The following is a 19,700-nucleotide window of genomic DNA, read 5'->3' on the forward strand; positions in this document are numbered from 1 at the left end:
GGGATATGGGGAGAAGGCAGGAACGGGGTACTAATTGTGGATGATCGGCCATGATCACAGTGAATGGCGGTGCTGGCTTGAAGGGCTGAATGGCCTACTTCTGCACCTATTGTTTATTGATTTAGGATGTAAACACATTCCTTTCAACGGAATGGCTACATTGGGGCCAAAATAGCACTTGAAGCAGAATCAAAAGTGACTGTACTCAAAAACGATCACAGCCTTTGTCAGCTCATCTAACTGCATGTACAATGAGAGCATTTACTTGTCTCATGAAAGTTATGCGTTAAATATATCACAATATCAATTCAGAGACATATCTTTTGTTACTTTTTCTCTACAACATTTCACAAGAGCTGTAAAACATGGGGGGGGAATCCAATATTTAAAAAGCAAAAAGAAACTCCGCAGATTATAAAAAGGAACATAAGCCTTTGAATTTAAAAAGTGAAAGCACAAAATGTTGCCGACAAATAAATGAATAGCCGTGGACTAAAGCCCAGCAACAGAATTTCCACACTCAAATAATGTGCCACTTCTGAAAACGAATAACATGGAGATGCAATATCCTAGAAGACACGAGCACAGCAATTTTACATCGCTTCCTAATTCACCAATGAACTGGTGGAAGACAAACCGTCAGCTGAAATGATCGAAGCTCTTAATGGAATGACAAAAAAAGGTACTCTGGGGATGAATCAGACGTTATTCAATGTTAATTTATTGTATTCACTTTTTAAATATGCCTTTTTTTAGTAGCAGCAATGAGAAAAAAAAAAAAAACAGAAAAAGTATAGCAGGCCAGAACACAAGCATTGAAGTTTAATTAAAAATTAAATCACAATCGCCAATTGATTAGGATTTATTCTAAATGTGAAAATACTCACATTAGCTGTGTCGTCAGGGTTCATGAGCCATAACACTTTAGTGGTGAATTAACACCCAAATCAACAGTACATCTCATTTAATACAATTCCCATCTACAGTGCCCTCCATAATGTTTGGGACAAAGACCCATCATTTATTTACTTGCCTCTGTACTCCACAACCAGATTTGTAATAGAAAAAAAAAATCACATGTGGCTAAAGTGCACATTGTCAGATTTTATTAAAGGCCAGTTTTATACATTTTGGTTTCACCATGTAGAAATTACAGCAGTGTTTATACATAGACCACCCCATTTCAGGGCACCATAATGTTTGGGACACATGGCTTCACAGGTGTTTGTAATTGCTCAGGTGTGTTTAATTGCCTCCTTAATGCAGGTATAAGAGAGCTCTCAGCACCTAGTCTTTCCTCCAGTCTTTCCATCACCTTTAGAAATTTTTATTGCTGTTTATCAACATGAGGACCAAAGTTGTGCCAATGAAAGTCAAAGAAGCCATTATGAGACTGAGAAACAAGAATAAAACTGTTAGAGACATCAGCCAGACCTTAGACTTACCAAAATCAATTGTTTGGAACATAATTAAGAAGAAAGAGAGCACTGGTGAGCTTACTAATCACAATGGGACTGGCAGGCCAAGGAAGACCTCCACAGCTGATGACAGAAGAATTCTCTCTATAAAAAAGAAAAATCCCCAAACACCTGTCCGACAAATCAGAAACACTCTTCAGGTGTGGATTTGTCAATGACCACTTGCTTTAAATATATAATAGATACATTAAGGGACTATTTTGTAGCTTTGTATTTCTTCTTAAGCAGGCTTTCTCTAGTGGGAAAGTACCAACTGATAAGAGGCAAGCTCAGACTGGTCCTGGAGTGATATATATTGGCTGCATCTTGTGACCATGACTAATGGCTTTGGAATATGACTAAGTGACACACAGTATAATGTTCATTGAAGCGGTGGTTCGGGGAAGTCAAGTGTCTGTTGCTTACTTGACTGGTGTATCCCCAACACTTCCGCCAGCTGATGATTCAGTAACGCTTGAGTTGGTTTACCTAACCCATTGTGTGTTGTCTGTTTTTAAGTAAAGGAACGTTATCACGCTGTCCGCAGAAGACTTCATGAACAAAAATACAAAAGCTACATTGGAAGATGCAAACCACTGGTTAGCTGCTAAAAAATAGGATGGACAGGTTACAGGTTGCCAAGAAGTACCTGAAAGAGCAACTACAGTTCTGGAAAAAGGTCTTGTGGACAGATGAGATGAAGATTAACTTATATCAGAGTGATGGCAAGAGCAAAGTATGGAGGAGAGAAGGAACTGCCCAAGATCCAAAGCATACCGCCTCATCTGTGAAATACAGTGGTGGGGGTGTTATGGCCTGGGCATGTATGGCTGCTGAAGGTACTGGCTCACTTATCTTCATTGATGATACAACTGCTGATGGTAGTAGCATAATGAATTCTGAAGTGTATAGACACATCCTATCTGCTCAAGTTCAAACAAATGCCTCAAAACTCATTGGCCGGCGGTTCATTCTACAGCATGACAATGATCCCAAACATACTGCTAAAGCAACAAAGAAGTTTATCAAAGCTAAAAAATGGTCAATTCTTGAGTGGCCAAGTCAATCACCCGATCTGAACCCAATTGTGCATGCCTTTTATATGCTGAAGAGTAAACTGAAGGGGACTAGCCCCCAAAACAGGGATAAGCTAAAGATGGCTGCAATACAGGCCTGGCAGAGCATCACCAGAGAAGACATCCAGCAACTGGTGATGTCCATGAATCGCAGACTTCAAGCAGTCATTGCATGCAAAGGATATGCAACAAAATACTAAACATGACTACTTTTATTCGCATTACATTGCTGTGTCGCAAATATTATGGTGCCCTGAAATGGGGGGACTATGTATAAACACTGCTGTAATTTCTACATTGTGAAACCAAAATGTATAAAATGGCCTTTATTAAAATCTGACAATGTGCACTTTAACCAATTGTGAATTTTTCTATTATAAATCTCAAATTGTACAGAGGCAAATAAATAAATGATGGGTCTTTGTCCCAAACATTATGGTGGGCACTGTGTGTGTCAGTTTGTGCATCTCTAATTTAGTCCTTGTACACAGAGTAATATCTCTATAAGAGAGTTCCTATCTGAACACTGCCTTTCAGGACTCAAGGTGCCTAATTAAACGTGTAAAACAAGATAGATTCCCAGACCAATAAAGAAAAGTTAGGTAACATGGAGTAGTTTTGGGAGAAGCGCGGCAGCAATGCTGCTTTTAAAACGCAAGCATGGAAGTGTATCTGGGCTCTGGAGTCAGTGGCACTTTCCACGTTGCACTATTTGCACTGGTCTACAAATACATTTCTATTCATTAAACGTGCGACACAATTAGTCTCAGCACAAAATAAAGTTAGTGCAGTCTTTTGTCAAGAACGGCAGTCATATAAAAATATGTTCATTAGAGCATTATGTACCCAGAAGCAAGATTTTTTTTAAAAGCTCAAAAAAAAGAAATCCAAAAATCACAAACAAAAGTTTCCCCCTCGTTAAGAAAAAAAAGAGACACCTCTGGTCAGCACAATCTCTTCTCACCTCTCACTCATTCCTCCTCAAAACAAGGCTATCTAAAGCAATTCCAGTAAACCAGGATACAATATAGTCTCAAGTGACCGCAGATGTAGAAACACCACAATCATTAAAACATCGTCACATCACCAGCGCCTGCACTCAAACTAGAATTTAGTCTTCAGGGAAGGTCGGGTGGAGGCAGCAACATCTCGAAGAACTACGGTGATGTTCGTATGGCAAGAACAGCATCATCGTAACTTCAAAAATATTATTTTCTACTCCAGAAGATCCTGTGAAGAGAAACAAGTTTGGGTTTCCAGAGAAAAAGCAGTGATTTTTAGTTAAAAATCACTATGCAACAAAATACTTTCAAATTACTAAAGATAACGTTTTTCTAATCCAAGCAATTTTTTTAACATTTCATTTGCATACGAGAATCTTAAAAAAAAAACACATTGCCAGAGGGGATAGTTGAGGCAAGTGCTATAACAACATTTAAAATACATTGGGTAGGACAGGTTTGGAGGGATATGGGTCAAACACAGGCAGGTTGGACTAGTGTAGCTGGGACATGTTGGCCAATTTGGGCCGAAAGGCCTGTTTCCACGCTGTACCACTCTATGAGAGGCACATGAATATGCATGGTTTAGAGAGATATGGGCCACACGCGGGCAGGTGGGACTCGTGTAGATGGGGCATCTTGGTTGTCATGGGCAAGTTGGGCCAAAGGGCCTGTTTCCATGCAGAACAAACTCATGAAGTGTCTAGATCGACTAATTTCTCAAATGCCTGAGGTCCTGATCCTATTTTTTCTTTGTATACAAAAGTGCCATCAATCCAAGCAAGAGGAAAATGAGGCAGCAACAAATTGTAGAGTTGCTTGGGACAAACTTCAGACTAAACTATATTAGACTTGCCTCGTCGGAGTCATCGTGGAACTCTGGTTTATTGACGGGTACAGATGTGTCCAGTTCATCATCAGCAGTTGCCTCCACCTGCCGCTGGAGGACCGAGTACCGATGCACCAAAAATCTGAAACATTAAAACCAATGTTGAGAAAGTATAGCTAGTCACACATGGTTATTAGTTTTACACATGAAATCCACGTTGATTAAAGAAAATGTGCAAGAAGAAACGAGCTCTCCAGCATCCTCAAATAATGAGAACAAGCCGCAGAAATAATATTTGTGGAATGGGAAATATTTTAGCTAGAATTTTAATTAAATCTTGGGTATCTGTTGGGTCTCTCAGTTGATGTGTATTTTCAGTTCAGTTCAGTTTAGTTTATTGTCACGTGTACCGAGGTACAGTGAATAGATTTTGCTGTGTGTTAACCAGTCGGTGGAAAGACAATACATGATTATAATCGAGGACAGACACAAAAAGCTGGAGTAACTCAGCGGGACAGGCAGCATCTCTGGAGAGAAGGAATGGGAGACTTCAGTGTCTATCTTCGGTTTAATCCAGCATCTGCAGTTCCTTCTTACATATGATTACAATCGATCCATTTACAGTGTCAGGGAATAAAGCTTCAGACTATAACTATTACTCTCACACACTTGTAAATGAGCATGACTGTGCCTGTGTATGTATTACTGAACTGTATGCATGTAAACAACCACTGAATTGAATCATTGAAGTAAAATACAGATTTCAAGGATTTCCATTGCATCAGAGTGGAGAAAAAAAATCATTTTTCCTCAAATTATTTTCCTCAAGATTTCGCAAATTATGCGAACTGGAAACGGGCGAGAAAAATGGATGAACATTTATTAATTAACTGCCAATTAATAAATTAACATTTGTAAAATGTATTTATTAACTGCCATCTATAAAGGATAGCACGCTGTAAATGACTTAAGACTGCAGAATTCCAAGGAGCATGTAAAATGTTCCCAATGGAAAAATTGGACCTCATTTGCATTTTATCATCATCTGCTGAATTTCCCCAATAAATAGTTCTTCTGCTTTCACACCGTTTAGCTTTAAGTGCCAATGTAGAATCTGCCCAATGAGATTCAAAGTAATGGCAATGTTAAACTCCACCTATGCAAGTACCCAGTGTAACCTGTATTTCAGTCTGACTAGATTTATACTACCAAAGGAAGATGGCTGGATATTAATGCTAAATGACAGCCTTACTGAAACCAGTGCAACAGATAACGTATCTAAAATCTTCAATGTTTCTTTCTATTTGTTCTTCCTATCAAGACAAAGGAAATGAAGCCGGACCCTAAGTTAACAATTGTTCCAGGTGACCAGCGCAGCAGCTTTTGAACCCACGCTTTAACTTAAAAAAACATCTCATTTACACGATTGCAAATATGCTGAAACCCCCAAAAGTTACACCTTAGAGACTAGCCACGAGTAGAACATGTGCACTAATATAAATCCTCAAACAATGTGCAAATTTATAACCAAAGTATAATTCAATTATGTGTTTTAAAAGAACACAAAAAGTGCTGGAGTAACTCAGTGGGTCGCGCAGCATCTGTGGAGAACATGGATAGGTGACGTTTCACAGAGTGCTGGAGTAACTCAGCAGGTCGGGCAGCTTCACTGACGAACATGGATAGGTGACGTTTTGGGCCAGGTAGGAACCCATCTTCAGACTGATTGTAGCAGGGAGGGAGAAAGCTGGAAGAGAGGTTGAGATGGGACAAAGCCTGGCGAGTGATAGGTGGTTACAGGTGAGGGGCACTTCATTGGCAGATGGGTGGACAAAGACTAGAGATGAAAATTGGATCAAAGGTAATGAGAGAATGAAATATAAAGCCCGAGGGAGATATATCGATGAAAAATGGTAATTTCTTTGAAAAACATTGTACATTGCATCTGTCCTCCCACCCACTGAGAAAATCTTGCATTGTTCTTTTTCCTCATCAAAATCAGTTACAAAAGATAGACACAAAATGCTGGAGTAATTCAGCAGGTCATTTTAATCAGTAAAATAGATCATCCAATTTCCCCACAGCTGCTGGTTAATCCGCTGAGTTCCTCCAGCATGTTGTGTCCTTCTTTGCTTTAAACCAGCATCAACAGTTCCTTTTTATTAAAATCAGTTACAAACTGGATAACGACCCAAGTGGATAATTAACTGTTTTCTAATATTTAACTATAAATAAAAAAGTCCATTAAATCAAGTGTACGTACCGTCCACCACATACATATTTCTTAATGAAGATCACTCCAACGATGATCAAAATCAGCAAAAATGCTATTACTGTGACAATGATTGGCAGAGAGCTGGTGCTGTGTGCATCGAGCTGAAATTAAAGGAAATTGTATTAAAACCAAATATTTTAACAAAGTTCCAGCAATACGTACTTATAACACCAGAACGCAGCCAAAAAAAAGCATTTAGAAGATGAAGTATGTCGGAAGGAACTGCAGATGCTGGTTTAAACCGTAGATAGACACAAAGATGAATCAAAGATGAATCCCGGTAGGATGCTTTGGTGCTTCTGTGGAAGTCGGTAAAAGTTGTTGAAAACAAGCTGAACTTCTTCATCTTCTATAAACACAAAAAGCTGGAGTAACTCAGGGGGACAGGCAGCATCTCTGGAGAGAAGGAATGGATGATGTTTCGGGCGAGACCCTTCTTCAGACTCAAATGAAGTGAAGAGGGGAGAAGAGCAAGTGAAGTGTCTGAGGAAGGGTCTAGACCCGACACATCACCCATTCCTTCTATCCAGAGATGCTGCCTGTCCCGCTGAGTTACTCCAGCTTTTTGTGTCTGTAGAAGATGAAGAGGTTTTCAACATCTTTTACCAAATTCTACAGAAGCACCAAAGCATCCCATCGGGATTCATCACATCTCACACTCAAGCTTCCCTGTGCAGCATCGCAGCGACAACTCTGTACACTTCACCCTGCCTTGGGTGAGCTGCCAACATAACCAAGGACCACTTTCACCCAAGATACACACAAAAAGTTGGAGTAACTCAGCGGGACAGTCAGCATCTCTGGAGGGAAGGGATGAGGGACATTTTGGGTGGAGACCCTTCTTCAGACACAATTCACATGCTCTTCTCACCTCTCCCATTGGACAGAAGATACAAACATTTGAAAGTTCACATCACCACATTTATCCCCGCTGTTATCAGACTATTGAACGGTTCCGTGATAAGCTCAGGTGATGCCTCAATATTCCAGCCAACCACATGCTTATTTTAATCTGAACCTTCTCTACTGCGGTTAAAACTATTTTCTCTTTGCACCACCTGTTGTACTTATGTGTGGCTCGACTGTACTCACATATGGTACAATTTCACTGGATTGCAGGCAGTTTTTCACCATGTCTTGATACATGTGACGATAACAGATCAATACCAATAATTAATTGGCACAGATAAAAAGAATCTACTATCTCTGTTCCTCCAATCAAAGAAATGTCACTGCAACCAAATCATACGCCATGTTGACACAAGGAACTACAGATGCTGGTTTACAACAGACACAAAGTGCTGGAGTAACTGAGTGGGGCAGGCAGCATCTCTGGAGAAAAAGGATGAGTGACGTTTCAGGACCCGAAACGTTCTCCACAGATGCTGCCTGACCCGCTGAGTTACTCCAGCACTCTGTACCTATCCGTGGTAAGTGCCAATCCTCAACGGCTCTAACTGATGGAAAGGTTTGATGAAAACTTCAATGCCAGGGGAAAGCACAGTGTAGGCCTCAGTGTTATACAACTCCATTAAATTGGACCCATTTCCTTTCCACACAATCCCACGTCAATCTGTGCCTCCTGCTATCCATTTTACAGCCTGACCATGTGGCTGTTGGCAATTTCATTAGCACTTTCTTCAGCCACAATATTAAAAACCAGTAACTGGGGATGTATTACCGGTGTGTATTTTAACAAGATATTTATCATCCAAGAAAAATGGCCATTTCTGCTTCCCTCTAAGAAGTCACCATGTTGTCCTTGTGCACATTGTACCGTTCAAGCGGCACTTACCAGTTCCATCGGTTCGATCAAATTACTGACACACTTCTTGCTGATATCTTTCACAGTGCGATCCACTTTCACGCCTCCGGAACAATGGTCTCCAGGAATCTTCCGGTATCTAAATGACAAGATTTTTGCAACTGTCAACCTTTATAACGGTCTGGAAAGATTTAGTGGGAATATTGAATAAATTAAACACGGAAACTGGTCTTTAGTTCATGGACAAGCTGGAAAAATTAAGATCATATCATAAGTGATAGGAGCAGCATTAGGCCATTCGGCCCTTCAAATCTACTCCGCCATTCAATCATGGCTGATCTATCTCTCCCTCCCTCCTAACCCCATTCTCCTACCTTCTCCCCATAACCCGACACTCGTACTAATCAAGAATCTACCTATCTCTGCCTTAAATATATCCACTGACTTAGCCTCTACAGCCGTCTGTGGCAAAGAATTCCACAGATTCACCACCGACTAAAGAAATTCCTCCTCACCTCCTTCCTAAAGGAACGTCCTTTAATTCTGAGCATCCATTTAATTAACACATCATTTTATGTCAAACTGCTCAAAAATAGTTAATGGTCGACCTGAAGATCTCAAATATACACCTTGTGTTTCACACGCGCCTGATTTACACATTTTTAGAATAATGTGCTTGTCTAATTACAATGGAGAGGTTAATTTACATGTTTTCACCTTAAACCTATGCCCTCCAGGATTTGATTCTGCCATCCTGTGAAAAAGGTTCTATCTACCCTATCCGTGCTTCTCATAATTGTACATGCTTTATCAGGTCCCTCCACAACCTCCGGCATTCCAGAGAACAGCCAGTCGGTGTCCGGAGGCTGGGAACTTGTATTCTGACAGTGCCTCTGTGAAATAATTGCTTAAACTACAGTAAACCGCTGGATTACCTTGGTATTTCCAGTATGTAATTACAATGGCCTTTGACATACAAATCACCAGGCTTGGCTGTCTGATGGCCTTGCTACAGTATGGCAGCAACTATGCTATCGACCTAGAAATAAACGCACGCCGAGCCCAAGCCTCACTGAAAATCACCCTCTCTCATCTTAATCTGATCAGACACCCAGGACAAGAACAAAGATGGCACCCAAGCTAGGCGAGTCTCTGCACGCTGGGCCCAAAAGTGGAGCCGCAATCACTCACTACAATTGCTCCACTCGTGTAAACCTCTACTCCAACTGCAGCATTTCTTACTTTAACTATGATCTTCTTAATCGCCTCTCAGATCAGTCGCCTCATTGAAGACCCTCGGACTATCTTTAATCAGACTTTACCTTGCACTAAAGTTTATACCTTTATCTTGAATCTGTGCACTGTGGATGGCTTGATTGTAATCATGTATCGTCTTTCTACCAGTTAGCACGCAACAAAAAGCTTTTCACTGTACCGTAGTACAGGTGACAATAAAGTAAACTATGTATGGGAGCAGCACAGTGGCCTAGTGTTATGAGATACCGCCTTACAGCGCCAGAGACCCGGGTTCGATTCCCGACTACTGGTGCTTGTCTGTAGGGAGTTTATAACTTCTTCCCGTGACCTGCGTGGGTTTTCTCCGAGATCCTCGGGTTTCCTCCCACACTCCAAATACGTACAGGTTCGTAGGTGAATCGGCTTGGTACAAATGTAAAATTGTCCCTAGTGTGTGCAGGTTAGTGTCAATGTGTAGAGATCGCTGGTCGGCGCGGACTCGATGGGCCGAAGGGCCTGTTACCGTGCCAAATCTCTAAACTAAATTAAAACTAAAATATAAATGGAGCCAGTCTGGATCACACTAATCGCTGTTTTAAGTTTGATTTATGTGCCCTTACTCTCACATTGCGCTTGTTCACTAGAGGAGTAATGTTCACACAGGTGTATACTGTCCCTCTGTATCATTTTGGTTAAGGTACACTCATTACCCATTGGTCTTCAATATTTCTTTCTTTCCATGTAAGCAGAACTCCAGGTCGTGGCCTCGTAGATCGGACTGTTCTATGCATTCCAGACTATTCTCCTTTCGATAGTATCCAAAATCACTGGAGAGGGAAAAAAGGTAACAAACTCAAGTAACAGATCTGTTCCTGGACAATTTATTAATGTAAAACCTTAACACTCATCAACAGCTACTGCCAGGGGACTCGAGGCTTTTGAAGCTGAATAGAACGACATGTTGGAACCCAACCAGGAATGGACATTTCCTGCCCAATACAAGATATTTTGACAGATTTCTAGATATTTGGTCATAGTCTGTTGATTTCCTATCTGCTACTTATTTAATCTTAGAATGGATCAGTCATAAAGTCATACGGCACATCAACAGACCCTTCAGCCCAACGCGCCCATACCAACCAAGACGCCCAATCTAAGCTGGTCCTATTTTCTCCACAGATCTCTGCACCTTTCCTATCCATGTACCTGTCCAAATGTCTTTAATGTTGTTATAATACCTGCCTCAACTACCTCCTCTGGCAGCTTGTTCCATATATTGACCACCCTCTGAGTGAAAAGGTTACCTCTCAGATACCTATTACATTTTCGCCTCTTCACCTTCAATCTATGTCCTCTGGTTCTTCATTGCCCTACCCTGGGTAAAAGACCGTGGGCATTCACCCTATCAATTCCCCTCAGTATTTTATACAACTCTATAAGATCATCCCATAACCTCCTGCACTCCAAGGAGTAAAGTCCTATTCTGCCCTACCTCTCCCTACAGTACAGACCCTCGAGTCCTGGCAACATTTTTGTAAATCTTCTCTGCACTCTTTCCATTTTGATGATCAATGGATTGAACTTGAACCATAGGATAGGCGGCAGCAGCAGCAGCAACCTACCACAGATAGTCGCCCAGGGTGCAGAGACAGACATTGGGCTGCTTGTTGACGACATAGTCGTGTCCGTTGCGGCAGAGGGAGGACTTCCTCAAGCGACGGAATTTCTCCTTGTAACCCAACATGCAGCCATCGTTAGGGTCGTTAACGTTACTGGAATGAGCAAGCCATTGGATGTAGTCATCATCAGAACCTGGGGAACGGGAAGCAAGTGTTTACAGAATGAGAGGGGAACTTGGCCCTTCATAGAACACTCACCTATACAAATCCCAGCTCACGTCCTCTAGCCTTCTGTGGGATGGCATTTCAACTGCTCAACAAAACTAGTTCAATACAGTGAGTCTCTGCCTTCTCCTCTCACCCAGGCAGCTTTCCAGATACCAACCATCCAATTCTTCAAACCCTCTCTAAATCTTTTATTGTTTCTCTCAAAACGATGACCTGTGGTTTTGCTAAGGACCACATGTAGATAGCACTAAACATTTCTCCTTAGCAAAAATGTGGGTTCCAGGCCCCCACAACTCTGTGTAACAATACTTGCCCTGTACATCTCCATTAAACTGTCCCCCTCTCACCTTATAGCTACGCCCTCTAGTGTTGGACATCTATGAGTTTTGTTTATTATTGTTAGTGACGGAGGTACAGTGAAAAGCTTTTATGTTGAGTATTATCCAGTGAAAAGACTATACGGGACTACAATCACGGCATCCAGTGTACAAATACAGGATCTGGGGAACAATATGTCTATTAGAAGAATTTCATTGTCCTATACAGGGACACATGACAATAAACTAACTTGAACTTGAACTTGAACTTGAGATTGTTAAGGGCTTAGACACGCTAGACGCAAGAAACATGTTCCTGATGTTGGGGGGAGTCCAGAACCAGGGGCCACAGTTTAAGAATAAGGAGTAAGCCATTTAGAACAGAGACGAGGAAACACTTTTTCTCACAGAGAGTGGTGAGTCTGTGGAATTCTCTGCCGTGGGCGGTGGGGGCAGGTTCTCTGGATGCTTTCAAGAGAGAGTTAGATAGGGCTCTTATAAATAGCGGAGTCAGGGGATATGGGGAGAAGGCAGGAACGGGGTACTGATTGGGGATGATCAGCCATGATCACATTGAATGGCGGCGCTGGCTCAAAGGGCTAAATGGCCTACTCCTTCACCTATTGTCTATTGCCTATCCTGGAGAAAAGGTTTTGACTGTCTACCCTATCTATGCCTTTTATATGCCTCTTGCCAGTCTCCCCTCAAAGTCCGATGTTACAGAGAAAATCTACCCAACTTCTCCCTGTACCTGAAAATTCTAATCCAGCATCAGAGAGGATAGCCATAAAGCTTGAGGGTGAAGGCAACCATTGGTGAGGAGGCTTAAGCAGACAAGTTGGAAGGTTGGCCCAGACTGGGTCATGTGTTCAGGATGGTGGTGGAAGGTGGGGAATGAATGCGTGGGGCATCCAAAGTGTGCCAATGCATCGGGTTACAGGACAGCTGTGAAATCAGGGGACACAGCGGGACAGGCAGCATCTCTGGAGAGAAGGAATGGGCGACGTTTCGGGGTGGGACCCTTCTTCAGTCTGAACTCTGCCTGTCCCACTGAGTTCCTCCAGCATTTTGTGTCTACCTTCGATTTAAACCAACGTCTGCAGTTCTTTCCTACACAAACCAGAGGACAGAATGTGTAAGAAACCACTCTGCACATGCTTGTGCTGGGGTAGACTGGGTCAGTGGGAGTCTGGTTACTGACTTCCTACATCTTTTACAGGGTAGATTTGGGATTCTACCATCCACCTTTAACTTTTACTTCATTGAGACAAATACTGCACAGTTCCCAAAATCAAATCCCCGAATGGTTCAAGTAACTTTTCTCCACAGCAAATGGAAAACATCAGGATCATAACGAGAAACCTTCATTCTAGATCCTGGGCTAAGCAATCAAAATAAGCAAATGTCGGTTTTGCAGCTACAGCCCGCAAACCTTCAAGTACCTGCGGCCACTTTAACCAAAATTCAGCAAAAACAAAACAGGCCAAATGTGATAGCTGTCAGTGATGTGTAGGAAGGAACTGCAGATGCTTGTTTATAGTGAAGATAGATACCAAGTGCTGGAGTAACTCAGCGGGTCAGACAGCATCTCTGGAGAACATGGATAGGTGACGTTTCTGGTCGGAATTCTTCTTCAGACTGACATTTTGCTGATAGATTTTGGGTTCTAGCATCCACCTGAGTCTGAAGAAGGATTCGGACCCAAAACGTCACCCATCCTTTTTCTCTGCCTGAACCGTTGAGTTACTCTAGCACTTTAATAGCTGTCAAGATATTTTAATCAACTGGTACTGATTCTCCGTCTAAAGGAATCTGAACTTACAATCTCTTGTAAGGAGCTCTTCAAAGTCGATGGTGAAAGATACCCAGTATTGTGTAATGATGAGGTCCACATATCCCCAGATGCTGACGTTCATTGACTTAGCCCCTGGTTCTGATGCAAGGCCAGTGAAGACAATGGGTTTCTTGGTGAACTGATAGGAATACCAGCACTGGCCTTCATCAATTGAAAACCTAGGAATCAAAAGAAACTTATGAAACATGCAAATTCAGGAGAGATTGTTTACCGCATTTGTTACAAGGGAACGATGTTCAAAAGGCATGAGAGACTGCAGATGGTGGAATCTTGAGCCAAAGCAATGGAACGAGCAAACCGCAAAGGGTTGCCTCACGTAAGTGAAAAGGGCTTAACTGATGACCCTACTATGTTGGATACCAATCAAACAGACCGTGGTAACGTTCAAGATCAGGGGAAATGGGGAGAAGGCAGGAACGGGGTACTGATTGGGGATGATCAGCCATGATCACATTGAATGGCGGTGCTGGCTCGAAGGGCCCAATGGCCTACTCCTGCACCTATTGTCTATAACTACGATCGAGAAAGCAATGGGCAAACAGCATTACAGGGCTTGGGAGATTAATGTTTGGGGGGGGGAGATAAACAAGGAAAGTTATAGGAGTGTTTAAGAAGGAACTGCAGATGCTGGAAAATCGAAGGTAGACATAAATGCTGGAGAAACTCAGCGGGTGCAGCAGCATCTATGGAGCGAAGGAAATAGGCAACGATTCGTCCCGAAACCCTTCTGGAAATAGGCAACGTTTCGGGCCGAAACCCTTCCGGGTTTCGACCCGAAACGTTGCCTATTTCCTTCGCTCCATAGATGCTGCTGCACCCGCTGAGTTTCTCCAGCATTTTTGCCTACCTAAAGTTATAGGAGTGTTTAGTTTAAATGCATCACACATAACTAACCCACTGGCCCCCTTTACTTATTCTTAATCTTTTACACTCAACAATAAATTGTTCTCTACATGATGGTAGACAAGCTACTGCAGCGAGACAAACTAATGTTGCAGAGCGTTGTTTATTACCTCCAACTGAACAATTCAGATTGCCCTCGATAAACTCCCTTCACCCTCAAACTGCATCGACCTTTCATTACTGAAGTGCTTGTTACTCACTCAGTCACACCCAGAGCACTGGACAGGAGGGATTTGCTGGGTAAAAGTGCCCAGGGGAAGATTTTCCTCTTCAAATTGTGCCGACAAGCCTACAATATCAACTTAATGCCAGAAATATTCCAGTGGGAGCAAAAACGCAAATGCTACTTGGAGGAATAACACTTCTAGCCTCCGGCACTGAGCAAGCCATGCGAGAGTTTGACGATGAAATAATTCCGCAAACACAGGGGTGTGAGTTATCAAGCACTAATACTTACTTTATTTCATCAACACCTTTGTATATATTGTGCTCCACGGCAACTATCAAGCCCCCAGAGTCCAGAATGGCGTAGTAATGGGGTCCCTTTAGAGCCTTAAACCAAGAGTAGCCACCATCATCAGACACGTACACGTCTGGGACCATTACCGAGATGGCATCCCCAACACTCCCTGGAAACGACAAAACACAACTTACAACCGCTGCGGGAGTAAAACCTGCACACTTATCTCCCTGTGATACAATTCCAGATCGCTGGGAATGGTGTATGAGCCACTCCAGTTCTACTGTCTTTGTTGCAACATCAATAAATAATGAAACTTACTATGAAACTTTATTCATTAGATTTACTCCCACTCAATAGGAATGTCAGCAACAGCTAACTGAGAAAGTACATTTCAGTTTTGTATTTAAAAGCCATGTTTTAAAGATCAGATCAGGATAGGTCAGAACAGTCCAATATAACAAACACGTTGGAGAAACTCAGCGGGTGCAGCAGCATCTATGGAGCGAAGGAAATAGGCAACGATTCGTCCCGAAACCCTTCTGGAAATAGGCAACGTTTCGGGCCGAAACCCTTCCGGGTTTCGTCCCGAAACGTCGCCTATTTCCTTCGCTCCATAGACGCTGCAGCACCCGCTGAGTTTCTCCAGCATTTCTGTCTACCTTCGATGTTCCAGCATCTGCAGTTCCTTCTTAATAACAAACACGTTGTTGCTCAAATTTGGAAACATTGCCATCTCCTATACTGCAAGGAGCAGCGTTAAAAAATGTCCAACATTTTTACACTGGTATTCGAGAAAATCAGTTTTTTGCTATTGTCAAGGTTTGAATAAAAGTATTTAATTGCATTCAAACTACAGATGTTAGCAAGATGCTCTACAACACCTGGGTTTACCTCAACTTCATGGTATTAATATTATTTTTAACCAGCATCTACCTCATGGAGCACCAAAGCTGCACAATGTAAGTATTCAATTTCATAGAAACATAGAAAATAGGTGCAGGAGGAGGCCATTCGGCCCTTCGAGCCAGGACCGCCATTCATTGTGATCATGGTTGATTGTCCCCTTTCAGAAGACAATTCCACAACAAAGTTATAAACTTTAGAAACAGTGGCATGCCAATTGCCATTAATCTCAGGACATTGATTGTGAAAATGTTCAAGAAGGAACTGCAGATGCTGGAAAATCGAAGGTGGACAAAAATGTTGGAGAAACTCAGCGGGTGCAGCAGCATCTATATGCTGCCGCACCCGCTGAGTTTCTCCAGCATTTGTGTCTACCTTTGATTGTGAAAATAGCAGATGATGCTCCTGCCAGGGTTGAGCAGAGACCCGCTTGCTGCTCAGTTGTATATTTGATCACGTTGGACTATAAGCTATGAAGTTAGCTTGATTGTTGTCACGTGTACCGAGGTACAGTGAAAAGCTTTGTTTTGCATGCTATCTAATCAGTTCAGGTAATACTACACATAAATACAATGGTCAAACGGGCACAATAGGTAGAACAAAGGGGACTCCAGTCCAAGTACCCAGAGGCGTTCATTGTTGTGTCTGGAGATTATAACCATGTCTGTCTCTCTAAGACTTTGCCCACCTTTAAACAGTATATTGACTGTACAACCAGAGGTGATAAAACGCTGGATCTCTTGTATGCAAATGTCAAAAATGCATACAAATGTACTGCACTGCCCCCTCTTGGTCGATCAGACCACGACATGCTACATCTCTCTCCCTCCTACACACCAGCTGCCAAGAGGTTGCCTGTCACCATCAGAACATCAAGAGACTGGTATCCTGAGGCAGATGAAGCCCTGAGGTATTGTTTTGAGACAACAGATTGGGATGCGTTCTGTGAGGAGTATGGGGAAGACATTGACGGCCTAACAGAATGCATTACCCATTACATCAATTTCTGTTATGATGACATCATGCCACCCAGGGTAATTCGTTGCTACCCTAATAACAAACCTTGGATTACCAGCAGCCTGAAGGCCTTACTAAATGAGAAGAAAAAGGCTTTCAGGGAGGGCGACAGGAATAAAATCAAAGAACTTCAAAAGGAACTGAAGGTGAGGATTAAGGAGGGGAAAGAAGCCTATAGGTTCAAATTGGAACGACAGCTGCAGCAAGATGGTGTGAAGCAGGTATGGGCTGGAATGCGAAAGATCACGGGCATGAAGCAGAATGGTGGTACACTGCCTGATGGTGAACAGAGTCTGGCTGATGATCTGAACAGATTCTTCAACAGATTTGACGGCTCCACACCACCCCAGCCTCCCCCACCTGGTCTGCTGACCATTGCTGCTTCCTCTCCACCTCCCATCCCTCTCTCCATCACTCCTGAGATGTCACCTGTACGGAGTCCCCTCTTTCCACCTCCCACTCCACCGGCAGCCCCACCCATGACTCTTCATACTGCTCAGGTCAAGGTGATGCTGGACAGACTGAAGCCAGGGAAAGCAGTGGGGCCTGATGACACCAGCCCAAGGCTACTGAAGACTTGCTCTTCAGAGCTGTGTGGTATTCTAACACACCTGTTCAACCTGAGCTTGCGTCTACAGAGGGTTCCAAGGCTGTGGAAAACATCTTGCCTGGTACCTGTTCCAAAGAAGACCCATCCCACTCTCCACAATGACTACAGACCAGTAGCGCTCACTTCACATATAATGAAGACATTTGAGAGACTTGTCCTTTCCTACATCAGGACTAGTGTGTCAAATCAAATGGATCCTTTACAGTTTGCATATCAGCCTAACATCAGTGTCGATGATGCCCTCATTTACATGCTGCAGAGGGTGTACACACATTTGGACACTACTGATGCATCTGTAAGGATTACTTTTTTTGACTTTTCAAGCGCCTTCAACACAATTCAGCCCGACTGCTAGGGGAGAAGATGGAGAAGATGAAAGTGGATCCATCACTGGTACTGTGGTGTTTGGATTACCTTTCCCTCAGACCACAGTACGTGCGCCTACAGAACAGTGTCTCGGGCACCATCTTGAGCAGCACAGGGGCTCCACAAGGAACTGTGCTGGCTCCGTTCCTGTTTACCATCTACACAGCGGATCTCCAATGTAACACCAACAGCTGCTTTTTGCAGAAGTTTTCGGATGATACAGCTGTTGTCGGCCTCATTAAAGGGGGCAATGAGGAGGAATACAGAGACATAATAAGTAACTTTGTGGAGTGGAGCGCACACAATAACCTCCATCTTAACACCAAAAAAACAAAGGAGATAGTTGTGGACTTCAGGAGGGGGAGGAGGAGGACTCAAGCAACGCCGATCACCATTAAGGGCACTGAGGTGGAGGTGGTCGCTAATCACAGGTACCTTGGGGTGCAGCTTGACAGTGAGCTGAACTGGAAGTGTCATATGGAGGCGGTGTACAGGAAGGGACAAAGCCGACTGTATTTTTTAAGGAGGCTGAGGTCATTTAATATCTGCCAACCCCTACTGTGCAGTGTCTACCATTCAGTGGTGGCCAGTGCTCTGTTTTTTGCTGTGGCCTGTTGGGGAGATGGCGCCCGTATAGCGGATAAAAACAGACTGGACAAACTAATCAGGAAGGCCGGCTCAGTGGTCGGGGCTGAGCAACGAACGGTCCAGCAGGTGGCAGAGGCCAGAACTCTAAATAAACTAGGTTCTATAATGACAAACCCCACTCACCCACTCCATGCCCTGAAGGTGATCAAGAGCAGCATCTTCAGTCAGAGGCTGATTGCACCAATGTGCAAAACGGAGAGATATAGGAAGTCCTGTTTACCAGCTGCTATAAGACTTTATAATGCGCATAAATAATTGCACTTTTTTTAAATTAATTGTATTTTAACTTGTATTTTAACGTATTTTAACTTGTTAAGTATGGAAGCCATTTGAGGAAATGTGTGGTGTTATGTTTGTCTTGAAGCTGTCGTGGCACTGTAATTTCCTGAAAAGGATTATTAAAGGTATAATCTAAATCTAATCTAAGATACAGAGTGTAGAATATAGTTCTCAGCATTGCAGCGCATCAGTTCCACAGACAAAGTCCAATGTCCGCAATGGGGTAGAGGTGAATCGGACAGTACCCTAGCTTATGGAAGGACTGTTCAGAAGCTTGATAGCAGAGGGGACGAAGCTATTCCTGAGTCTGATGGTGCGCGCTTTCAAGCTTCTGTACTTTCTGCTGGACAGGAGCAGAAAGGAAGAATGATAGGGGGTGGGACAAGCTTTCATTATGTTGACTCAAAAGTGGCTGGACATTTGGGGGGAAAAAAGCAAGGATTCAAAATAAGCAAGTCAAATAAAATAGAGTGATGTACAATTTAGGGTGGCAGCGGGTGGAGCCGCTGCCTCACAGCAGGGACCCAGGTTCCATCCTGACCTTGGGTGCTGTCTGTGTGGAGTTTGCACGTTCTCACTGTGATCCCGTAAGTTTCCTCCGGGTGCTCCAGTTTCCTCCCACATCCCAAAGATGTGCGGGTTTGTAAGTTAATTGGCCTCTAAAATGTACCCCCGGTGTGTAGCGAATGGTTGAGAAAGAGGGATAACATAGAACTAGCATCGGCGGTGGGCCGAAGGGCCTGTTTCCATGCTGCATCTTTCAATCAAAGGAGGAAACCTGAAGTGTGTAGGAAAGAACTGCAGATGCTGGTTTAAATCGAAGGTAGACACAAAATGCGAGATTAACTCAGCG

The 19,700-nt window shown here is 43.0% G+C and overlaps 1 protein-coding gene across 1 annotated transcript in view; it reads right to left on the reverse strand.

The window, feature by feature from the left end:
* Nucleotides 1–686: 686 nt before the first annotated feature.
* Nucleotides 687–19,700, reverse strand: part of sort1 (sortilin 1) — a 47,632-nt gene continuing 28,618 nt past the window's right edge. Inside the window, exons 13-20 of the mRNA XM_033042951.1 lie at nucleotides 15,019–15,190; nucleotides 13,626–13,816; nucleotides 11,262–11,451; nucleotides 10,350–10,466; nucleotides 8,434–8,542; nucleotides 6,627–6,739; nucleotides 4,391–4,505; nucleotides 687–3,763 (exon numbers count right to left, since the gene is read on the reverse strand). Of these exons, the coding sequence (XP_032898842.1) occupies nucleotides 3,749–3,763; nucleotides 4,391–4,505; nucleotides 6,627–6,739; nucleotides 8,434–8,542; nucleotides 10,350–10,466; nucleotides 11,262–11,451; nucleotides 13,626–13,816; nucleotides 15,019–15,190 (1,022 nt within the window). The 3' untranslated portion in view covers nucleotides 687–3,748. The remainder of the gene's footprint in view (nucleotides 3,764–4,390; nucleotides 4,506–6,626; nucleotides 6,740–8,433; nucleotides 8,543–10,349; nucleotides 10,467–11,261; nucleotides 11,452–13,625; nucleotides 13,817–15,018; nucleotides 15,191–19,700) is intronic.

This window comes from Amblyraja radiata, chromosome 24 (assembly GCF_010909765.2).
Source record: "Amblyraja radiata isolate CabotCenter1 chromosome 24, sAmbRad1.1.pri, whole genome shotgun sequence".
Lineage (NCBI taxonomy): Eukaryota > Metazoa > Chordata > Chondrichthyes > Rajiformes > Rajidae > Amblyraja > Amblyraja radiata.